The 11,762-nt window shown below is 31.9% G+C and overlaps 1 protein-coding gene across 1 annotated transcript; it reads right to left on the bottom strand.

The window, feature by feature from the left end:
- Positions 1–2,406: 2,406 nt before the first annotated feature.
- LOC149576937 (protein POLLENLESS 3-LIKE 2-like) lies at positions 2,407–6,493 on the bottom strand. Its single transcript, XM_089795405.1, has 6 exons — positions 6,415–6,493; positions 4,268–4,480; positions 3,937–4,154; positions 3,440–3,633; positions 2,625–2,693; positions 2,407–2,519 (listed from the first exon to the last, which is right to left on the bottom strand). The coding sequence occupies exons 2-6, from the start codon at positions 4,478–4,480 to the stop codon at positions 2,407–2,409; spliced, it is 807 nt and encodes a 268-aa protein (XP_089651531.1). The 5' UTR covers positions 6,415–6,493.
- Positions 6,494–11,762: the final 5,269 nt, after the last annotated feature.

The raw sequence follows: 11,762 nt of genomic DNA, 5'->3' as shown, positions 1-11,762 counted from the left end.
AGCTTGGGAACTTCTCTCTTGGACATCTTGATCTTCTGCTTCTAGTACTTTTAAACTAAATCACCAGATGGCTCTAATACAAATTGTTAGAAATGCTTCTGAATAACTAAGGGGGGGTGAATCAGTTATTGAAGGTCCAAATGTCCTAATAAAACTTTTTTTTTTACCAAGTATAGCGAGCCCAATTAAATTGATCATGCATCCAAGCTAAACATTTATCTTAGCAAGTTACTATAAAATCAACATGCAAGAAAAAGACATGAAAGATCAACACATAACATAGTGATTTATGTGGAAACCAAATTTGGAAAAAACCACCAATAACATGCTACTCAATTCTCACTCTTCTGAAGTGATGCCCTCTGAAAGGCCTACTCTATTAAAGGCTACAACACACTGTTAAATGTGACCTGGTTAAAGGATTTCAACCACCCTGTTAGAAGTGGGCCTAGTTAGAGGACTTTAGAAAATTCACTTGAAATGTCACCCTATTAAAGGATTTACAAATGGCTATTAAACCAACCTAACTCCACATGAACATAGAAATCCTTTTTCCAATTTAGATATGCCAAAATGGGCGTACACACTAGCCTTGTTTGAGGTCCTCGAAGGCCTCTCCTTGTGCAATCTCCCTTGTGTATGGCTTGTCATTTCAAGTCAAGTTATCCAACCAATAGGAATTTTTATGCAAAGTTCTTAATGAACTTTTGGAAGTACCCAATGTGTCCAAGAAAGAGGTAAGTCTAGTGACATTCATAGGGGGCTTCATATCAAGGATAAATCTCACTTTTTCTGGAATCATCTTCAACCCAATCTTCATTTTTTTCAAACAAAATAGGTTGGTCAAAAATTTGACCAAGGCTAGTCTAACTTGATCAAAATTTTGACCTAACTTGGTCAAATTTTTGACCAACTCATCGACAAAGATGTCATCATGGGTTTGGCATTGCGATCAATCAAGGATGACAGTTGGTCTAAATTTCAACCAAACTTGGTCAAAATTTTGACCAAGTAATTTTTTTAATTTTTTTTTTTTTAAATTTTAATGTGACATTTTCAACCAAGTTTGGTCAAAATTTTGATGACAAAAATTGCGATGAAACTATTGGTCAAAATGTCGACCAATATGAGTTGAAAATTTGACCAATTTTGGTTGAAAAATGAGCCAAAATTTACTAGTGATAGCATTATAAGTCTGCATTAGGAGATGATATGGATTGTGAGAGGATAGGGTTCTATTTATAGGCCAAGGGGTAGTGAGATGGAGGGTCAAGATGTAAGGATGGAAGAATGGTGAAGAACAGCTAGCATGCTCTAAAAGGGAAGGACATGGATTGTGCTTGTTTAGAGCCAATCAGGGAGTGACACTTGTCACAAGGAGGATGAGTGTGAGGGGATGGGAAAAATGGATGGTCAAAGGGAGTTATGAAAGAGGAGTAGTGTGTAGGAGGGATGTAAAAGGCATTTAAGGTCATTTATGGCATGTAAGAGTCATTAATGCTTTTGGATAGGAATGGAAGAGGATAAGGGAGTCCATTGACTTTTACTTGGGTTAGGAAGTCTTAACCCTTGCTCAAAGTTGTGTGCATGCTTAGGAGGGGGATTAGGCTTAGCATAAGAGGGGGTTTAGGAGGTAAGTGGCTTAGCTTTGATGGGATGGGTTAGTTAGTTGCCTAAGTGAGGTTAGTATGGGTGAATGGGCTGGATTAGAGGTAATGATAGAGTTTAGGGGTGGTTTAGGGGTTTGAGATGATTTATTAAATGATTTATTTAAGAAAAAGGGGAGTGTGGGATTAAATTAAATAGATTTTTGTATTTATTTAATTTAGTAGAGAAATGGGAATTTAATTGATTAATTAATTTTGGGTTATCATTTGATTTTATCAATTGGACAATAGTTAATTTAATTAATTAATTAACTAGGGGATGATGATTAATTAATTAAATATAAAATATTTAATCAATAATGTCCTAGAAGATGGCTAAATAAGATTACCTAATAGTGTAATTAGATTTAGGTGTCTACACATAGATCTATCTTACACTTTTCATTTAATCAATTAGCTCAATTTCACATTTACACATCTTTAATCAAACTTGACATTGCTTGAAAGTGGACTTGCTTAATACTTCCTTGATCTGATTTGGGTTTAGCATTGGCATCCCTTTATCCCTTTGGGTTTTGCTAATCTAACTTGAGTTATATTGAGAGTTATGTTTGGAAGCCCCTCTTTCTCTTGTATTTTGAATGTTAGTGTGGAAGTGGTTAGTTAATGAATTCATTTAACATTGTTTATATTGTTAAATTCATTAGGCTCAATTTTACCACTGAACAACACTATTCTTCTTCTTTGACACCATAGGGAAATTCAAACCAACACCCTCCTTCCCATATTTCTCATTAGCTTAAGAGGAAATGGCCTTGGAAGAACTAGCAACAACAAGGGCTTTAAGATTGTGACCATGGCTAGAACGGTTTTCCATGTCATCACTGTCTTCAGTGTGCATCCCTTCATCCCCTTCAAAAGTTAACAATTTGCACTACAAGTTATTTACCTCTCAATGATATAAAATCGCTTGGATAACACCCCATGTGTTATTGTTAAGGTTCCTTTTTATCCCACCACAAGGGGTTGATCTATGCCTTGTGTCATCAACAAGGGCATTGAAGATCAACTCATGTAACTCAAGATGCTCAATCGTAGGTCTATTTGTCCCATGTGAGAAGAGATCATGCTCAATGAGGATGGTTGCAACCTATTCACTGCCATTTTACTTCTCCTTTTGATATATGATAGTTTATGGTTTATATTCTGAAAGGTTCTTTAGTTGACTTTGTTATTTCTATTTATCAAGTTACTATTGAAGATAAGCAAGATGATAATGATGGTTGAGGTTATCCCATGAACACATTTAAATCCTATTGATGTTTTAGACAAATTAGATTATCGAGAGACACATCCTCTTCCCTCTACTACTATTTTTACTATTTAACATTTTTTTATTAAATTATATTTTATTTTTAATCTCAACTCTATTCAAACTTAAAATATAACTATTCCACCCTTTTTTTAAAATATGTATAACATTATCTTTAATTTAAAAGTTATGTACTATTTTGTAATAAAAAATGATTATTATTATTAATTATATATGTTAATCTAAAATTATATATCAATTCTTTTCCTAAAAACAAGCAAAAAGAAGCAGAGGTCATGAATAAATGATGGACATATATATACATACCATTTTGTCGCCACCTTTGGCTATAAACACATGAATCATGAAATCATTGCTAGAAGACATTGAGAACTAGGTTTTGACATATGACATCTGTGAACCCATTGAGCTACAATTTAGTTTCTTATATGCAGTCGGATGTTTCTATCTTCATATCCAATCTCATATTCATTAAGAGGATTGTGCTAAATTTAATTTTCTTCAAGCTCTCTTAGCATTTGCTGAGCTCTTTCATATGATTTCAAGTGAGGATCAACTCCCTGTGGAACATTGGCAGATGCAGGTTTTACATTTTGCAGCACCATTTTGGCCTCAGCAACTTTTCCTTGAAGCATCAAACATATACCAAGATTGCACATCTTGTTGTTGTCTGATTCTATTGATAAGGCCTTCCTACATTCATAGATGATGATAAATCCAACAGTAAATCAGTCCATGCAGATCCAACATCTTGGGAAAACTGTAACCATTTTATTAAAATCAGTTGTCTTTATAAGAAATTTCAGTTTTCTACAATCTTTCGTAGTTCTTTGTACTGTTATTGGATCTGATTGTGCGCACACTGCCAATCTCTCTAACATTCTGATGATGGATCACAGAGAATGATCTGAAACATTAATGTAAAAATGGCACACAATTGAATCCAAAAATAAGTTGTCCTGTCAATAGACTATGAACTGAATTGTTTTTGCTTACCTGTAAACTTCCTCTGCAGCCATATAGTTGGATTGTTGCATGTAAGCCCAGCCCAAGTTTCCAAGCAATCTTAAATTTTCTTGTTCAATAGAGATTTTAACCTTCTTGCCCTGGGATTTAGCTGTTTTTGATGCTTTCCCATGGAATAACATGCCCTGATTAATCAAATTGAGCTTGTGTTTCAGTAACATGATATGCTCATCCAATCTCCCACATCCCTGCAATTAAAGATTGTAAAAAACACCTTATGGATGAGTTTGGCCAGATAGATTTAACCTAATGGTTATTTCAATGTGATGACTTTTGGGACTGATAAGATTTTTTTCTAAACCTTGTATAAATCAAGCAGTACATTGTCTAAAGATTCTTGGGCTTCATCAGAACATCGATTTCTTAATGATTTGATAGCTTCAATGGCTTCTTCTGACATGTTCTGCTGCTTCATAACGATGGCCATGTCTTTAAGAGCGCTGTCTACTTTATCTCCCACGTTGATTGCAGCTCTAAACAGTGCTATTGCTTTTTCTGGATCCTTGTCCACCATCTGCACTACATGAAAAAAGAGCATCCATACATGGTATCATTCCTCCCAACTAGTAGGAATTCTAGCAAATAAGGAGAGAAAATGAAAAATCCTTTTTCAGGGCAAAAATATGTGTTACTTAAGCATAAGATCTATATATACATTATAATATGAGCACGAATCTTGTCCTAAAAAACATGGAGATCATCGTAACAAAAAATGAAACAGAAAAAATTGCTGTCCCAAAGGTAAAAATATCTTGATAACCAGATACTTTGATTTATAGAATATGATTCAATTAGATCCTTATCATTTTTCACCCTTGAGTCTATTTCATATCAAATTGAGATGATTTATTGAAGAACTCCTGTTCCAAACTACTCAAAAGTTAAGCTTATTTCATGAAACGTACAAGGGAATTCTTGATCCCTAGTCCATATTCATTGCAAATAGTCTATTACATCAAAAAGGAGACAAAGTCATGGAAACAAATTAAAATAGTATCTCACAAAATCTATATCAAGCAACTTGATCTGTATTTAAGCTTATATAAGCCTCTCAGACCTAAAAGCCATAGCAAGTTAGAAACAAGAAACGACAGAAGAAATGGCTTATGCATCTAATATTATATTAATTGACGTAAGTTTTTCATGATTCACATAAACTACATAAAAAATATAAACTCGCTCTCTTTTTTCTAATTATGGATTACTAAGTATGGTGTAAAATGTCAATTGAATCGGGAAACAATCATTTCTAACCAGGAAAATTATACAAATCACTTTACTATCCAACAAGCTTAAAGGTTTCCAATCCCAGATGATAGATGGAATCAGTTTTCCACAGTTCATTGAATTAGAATATAGCCTTTTAAGTAAAACTGTGACAGTTTATTTGATTATCAATTGCAAATTACACTCTTATTCATTGCAAAAAGATAATATGGTGTGAACGTTCATCAAATAAATTGACACACTATTATTAAAGAGTTGGTACTTTAATCTAAGCAGTATTTCTTCCAACTAAGCTCAAAACTGATTCAAGTCTATACATTACCATATACCAAATCACATAGATTGAAAATATAACCTGGAGATATAAACAGATCAGTATAATCTCCCCCAATCACTCCAAGACAAACCATAGGGACACTTTGGAAACATGGCAGTCTGCTACAACAAATTTCAATCAACCCCAAATCATAAACTATTTGTAAAATAAAAACAACCAAAGAAAAAAAAAACACCCATAAACAGGACTGAGGACTCATCTCAACCAACTCAAATGCCTGTCAATCTGTAGATCATCTCTGCCAAAGAAGGCAATTCAATTAGAAAGAGTACCCCAAATAGATCCCAAAACTTATCTTATATGACTGAAATCCTCGCGGACCTCAATTCTAGTGATTTTATATAAAGAAGAGAGCATCTTATCAGAATCAATTGCTCATCCATAAACACCTTCTACTGAAACCAAAAATCAAATCAAATTAAAATGTTTTTGTACAAAAAAGGAAAGGAAGGAAAAGAAATTATTAATTTATTGTATATATATATGTATAGATAACTTATATTAATTTGGAGTCTAACAATGCTGTAAAGAAGACCTAAATACTTTAACTTTGTATTTCCTTTTTAACACGATCAATTCAGGCTAAACTAGCAGAGCTCAAAGTTCAATTCTTCATATTGTCATTTAAAATGGAATTTTAAGTGGTGTTTCTTGGTTTTCCACAATGAAATTTTAATATAGAAGTGTTTTCTAAACAGAAACTCTTAACCTTCCCCTAATCATAACTCCTAAAACAGTCGCTCAGAAGAAATTTGTATTGATCTAATGTTGAAACTAAAACAATAAGAAGTTAAATCACCCCCAAAGTTCATCTCAGACGACACTGAAAACTTCCAGAAAGAAATTCCCAATGGGAAGAAAGAGAGAAAACTAAAATGATAAACCTGTGCATGCTTGGCCCTTGCATATGGAGTGTTCCCAGTTGGCAAATTTGGCAAAGAGGAACAAGATGCATACTCATCATCCATCTCCCCAACTGAAGGAATGAAAGAATACCCACAAATGAATGAATGAAAGAATACCCAACCATCCTGGTCTAATATAAGGCCAGGAGAACCGGATTGAGCAAATGGAATCATGAGTAATATAATGGAATACCGGATTCAAATATTCAAATTCTAAGATGTTGTCGTTGGATACCAGTGTAATCTAATTGTTAATTGTTATTGTGTTTTTTATGCGAGGTTGATTAAGATGATCTAGCCGAGGCAGGATCATTTCAAATTTTGCATGAAATGGTTTTATAAGAAGGTAATTAACCAGTGTTAATAGTTTTGATTTTGAGATATTAAACCTTGAATAATAAGATTTAAAATGGACAAAACAATGTCCTAGTGAATTATTCTTGTGGCCACTTTTAATAATGAGATGGCCGGTACATTGAAATTCTAGTTTATTCTTGTGAGAAAGGACAATTTAGAATGAGTGAAGAACAAGGTGAATGTATTTGGACACAATATAGACCAAGTGCATCCACTTCTTAGGTCTTCAATCTCTATTTCTAGGCTATAGGTCTTTTTCATCAAAGTTGTGTAGAGTTGTTTTGAGAGGGAAATGTGGTGAATAGTTTATTAAATTAAAAATAATTCGAATATTAGTCTAAATTATATTAGTGTTATAATTCGATTAAGAATATGTATTGTAAAAATGATAAACATTAATTTATGTTTAATGTAAGAATGATAAATGTGAAAATTATATTTAAATTAGAATATATATAGTGCATAATTTTCATATATTTATAAGAAGTCATTTATAGTTTTATCAAATTTAAGTGTCTGATTATACATTCAATAATTGATCATGTGTGTGCATGCATGCATAAGCACTCTTAGTCTTTACAAGTAAATATATCTTAGACATTTCTAATAAAAATAAATTTAATTTGTTATCATTGATAAAGAATACATATTATCAAAATGTATCTTAAATACACCGCATTTTAAAGGAAAATACATTTTAAAGTTTCAATTAGGAAAAAAAAAACTTTCAAAAGACATACATTCAATGAGAGAGACATTTAGATTACAATAAATCTTTGTTTGGACATTATTTGTCCTATAAACATGGACACTTAATATGAGATGTTTATCATTATAAATATTTATTTATTGATGGTTATTTAATTTTTTTTGTGGGAAATAACAATAGTTGATTTTCTCAATGTTAAAATAAATTGAATTTTGAAAATGATGCAACTTAAATTTTTAGATTGAAAAAAATGTTTTAACTATATGATATATATAATCAACTCTAAACTAAAATATCTAATGAATAATTCTCCAAGATTCTTTTAGTAATTTTTCAATATTTAAATATTCATCTTCATGCAAAGGAATAATACTAAAGTTTAATGAATCTTTTGAGAAAAGATAATTGACAATTAGTAAAGAACAATGAGTGTATTTGGACATATTACATAACCAAGTACATCCACGTTCTAATTGTTCAATAGGTAATGGACAAAAGTCATTTTCATAAATTTTTCTTGAAATGTCTCATTTTGAAAGGGAGGTATTAGAAAAAATATTCTTTTAAATGTTAATTTTCAAATAATTTAATTATTTGTATACATCAAATGAGAGTACACCTGTTTTAAGAAGAAATATCTTTAGTAAGTTAGTAAATATCACTTAAGCAATACAAAAGATGTAAGCGTCCTTGAACAAATAATGATCAATTTACATTTCAGTTTATTCATATATATATAAATGTATGGTGTAGTATTAATTCAAATCTACTATTCTTGGTATGTAGCTCTAGTGGTTTCTTTATAATGCAACAAAATTTATATTTATGATAGATATGGAATCTTTTCAATGTTAGATATAAGTATTATAAGCTCTTTACATAATTATAGGAAATGGTTCAAGCATATTTACAAAATATTAGTAATGGTTGAAACAAATATCTACATGTATCTATTATGAATTATGGCATAGATATTGTACCATCATATATTATAAACCTAGATTCTATGTACAGTTTCATAATTATTTAGTACCTATCTTAGTGTATTTTCATAGTAGGTTTTCATATGACACTTAATGGATACCTTAATTCAACTATGAGACTTCTTTTATTTTTATTTTATTTTAAATTGAGGTGAGCCCTTATTTATAAGTGTGTCTTATTTGTCCTCCTATCACACAATTGATTTCATTGCCTAGGCCCTATATTACTATTTGTGGCCTTTTCTACCATAATCTTAGAACCAGTTGTATTTTATTATTTGGCATCTCCTAATATTTGGGATATATGGTCTTGGTTTGAGCTTTGATTGGGTGGAATACAATGCCTAGGTTGTTGTGTTCCTAAGAACATAACACCTATGTGTCTTTTGTTCCTCAAGGATCAAACCCAAATTGGATCTAGGGTCTCATCTTAGTAGTTTAGTGGGATATATGGATCTATGGTTATCCTACTTATGTTTTAACTCCTGAGATGTTGTGAGAGGTATATAAACACCCTATTTCTCCTCATTTTGGTATCCATCTAATATCAACCAAGATCAAGATTACCAAGCATACAATTTCAAGGCAAGCATTCAAGCATCGAAGATCTAGACAACTTCTCATGTATTCAAGGTTATTTTCTCCATGGATCAAGTTTGTTCCCCCCATTAAGGGACTAAGTAAAGGAGTTTTCTATCAAGGAAGGAGACACATCAATATTTACATCTTATTTATTCTTCTCAACTAACTATTATGGTGAATTAAAACATCCATTACGTAAGGTTAAATTATCTTTCATTATTTTGTTTTGGGGTTTTGTATCAAATCAAAGTTATTGCATCAACATATTTATTCATATTCAAATAAGAATTTGTATTTTCAATGTATGATATGTTCTAATTTTTAGATCTAGTCTTAGTTATATGAAAATGTGCTTTTATTTTACAGTTGATTACTAATAGAGGTGTTAGGATTAACCACGGATAGAAATAACAGTCACACGCAAATATATAACCAATATCATAAAATAATAAATTGCACTGAAGAGAACACTAGACATGAGGATTTAAAGTGGTTCACCCAATCCCTGGGCTACATTCACCAACAACAAGTCCAATAGTATTATTATCTAGTGATTACAATCTACAATCATTTATAGCTCAATACTATCACAAGAAGCTACAATATCACCATACATTATGAAATCCCTAACCCTAAGCCATTTTATACAAGCTTTTTCTACTTACAAAATTAGGGCCAGAATAAGTCGTCCAATAGAAAAATAGTAGCTGACACCTTTTACAATATAAAATCATTTTTATCTTTGGGGACAATGCCTCTGAAAACCCCTACAAGGGCATTTTCCCTTGACCCCACCCTGTACTATGATAGGGTGTGCACCTGGGGCATTTCCCCAGGACCCCACAAGGGGCACTGCCCCAAAACCCCTGTAAAAATAATCCAAAGTGAAACTACACTGAATAAACCTCTAAGTCTAATTAGGCTCCACATCGCAACAATCTCCTACTTGGAGACTGATCAAACTCCACAATAATAACCTCCCACTTATAGACTGATTATAGCATTGCTAAACCTATAATTCCCACTAGAATATCAAATCACCCTGGACTCTATTGTTCTTTTATTTTGTTCAATCTAGAAGACCAACCAAAGCTAAAGAGGAGTTCAACTTCTCCCTTGTTATTACCTTTGTAAAAATATCTATTAGATTATCATATGTATCTATCTTCTCTAGCTTTAATTGTCCATCATCTAAAACTAATCAAATGAAATGGTGCCACAATTGTATGTCTTTTGTCTTTAAATCTAAACCATAATTCTTCGCAAGATGAATGCCACTCTAGCTACTCGTAAACAAATAATGATCCCTCTGTGGGTGTACCAAATCTTCCATGAAGAACTGAAGCCATATCATATCCTTGGTTTCCTCTATTGTAGTAACATACTCTACCTCTATAGTGGATAAAGCTTTAACCTTCTATAATTGAGAAACCCAACTTATTTTTGCCCCATCAAAAGTAAATACATAACCTGTAGTACTTCCTCTAGTATCAATATCCCCTACAAAATCTGAGTCAACATAGCCCTGTAAATTAGTTGTAGAGCCCCCAAAATGTAAACACTTACTGAATACTCATCTCATATATATGAGAATCCATTTGATTGTATTCCAATGCTCAATCCATAAATGACTCATAAATGCTAACAACTCTTATTGCATGTGCAATATCTGGCCTAGTACATACCATGGAATATAGATCAAACTTCCTATAGCTGAAGCATAGGGTAGTTGGGACATCTTATGCTCCATGTCTTGTGTCTTTGGACATATCTCCCTAGTCAACTTCAAATGACCAGGTAAAGTTGTGTTGATAGCTTTAGCATTATCCATACAGAAATGTTGCATCACCTTCTCAATATAATCATCCTAAGGTAATGTCAACTATCTAGTCTTCAAGGATTTATTTTTCTGCCACCAAATCCTTCATAGCATATGAATGTGCTAACTATTATTTTAGCTGCTTAATGTGATCCAAGTTAGACCCAAATACAAGCATTCATCAGGGTATGTGCAGGACCATGGTGTACCAAACTATGGCCTTAAGTGGCAGTGAAAAATCAGCAAATCAGGTTTATATCAACTTGACACATAATTTTAAGTGGTTATGGACTTTATATCAAAAATTTGTAAGAAAATAATCTGTAGCAAACTGAATGTAGTTTCTAAACTACTAGTCCTTATCATGAGAAAAAATAAATTAATTGGTCAAAAGTTTGAATTTTAATGTAGTACTAAGAAAATTTCAGGGTGAAAATAAAAAGTAGGTGTATGTCTGACCACCTTAATCAAAATCAAATCATAATATTTTGTTAATATAATTATAGATATGAAAAGTAGACTCATGCTCGGATGTGACGCATATTTTTTGGTATATTTATTCCAAATAAATAATTAAATATGAATTTTCTACCAAAACTTTTTTGAAAAAAAAAAAGTCCCGTGTCTGACCACCCTAACTAAAATAAAATTTTACCAAATTTAAATTTATTTATTTTTTTCTTATACTAGGCAAAGTATAGAATGTGACGCAACTTTTATATTTAAAAAATATTATACCATTTGAAAGTTACAGCTATTTTTCAATCAGTATGTTAATCAGCACTTTACAATAATCATCATTGATAATTAACTAATAAATACTTATCGAACTCAGAATTTGACAAAAATTATATTGATGGAATCTAGAGAGCAATAT

Source organism: Cupressus sempervirens, chromosome 1 (genome assembly GCF_028749045.1).
Source record: "Cupressus sempervirens isolate cs-2001-9-10 chromosome 1, ASM2874904v1, whole genome shotgun sequence".
NCBI classification, from domain to species: Eukaryota; Viridiplantae; Streptophyta; class Pinopsida; order Cupressales; family Cupressaceae; genus Cupressus; species Cupressus sempervirens.
Note: the sequence above shows the minus strand (reverse complement) of the source record. Positions and strands in the feature narration are given on the sequence as shown.

Coding starts and splice junctions, on each gene's coding strand:
- LOC149576937 (XM_089795405.1), bottom strand. CDS start 4,480: ATGGTGGACAAGGATCCAGAAAAAGCAATAGCACTGTTTAGAGCTGCA. Junction 2,694..3,439: donor AATGCTAAGAGAGCTTGAAG/AAAATTAAATTT, acceptor CTACGATTGAGC/ATCTTGAGTTACATGAGTTG. Junction 2,520..2,624: donor GCATAGATCAACCCCTTGTG/GTGGGATAAAAA, acceptor TAACTTTTGAAG/GGGATGAAGGGATGCACACT.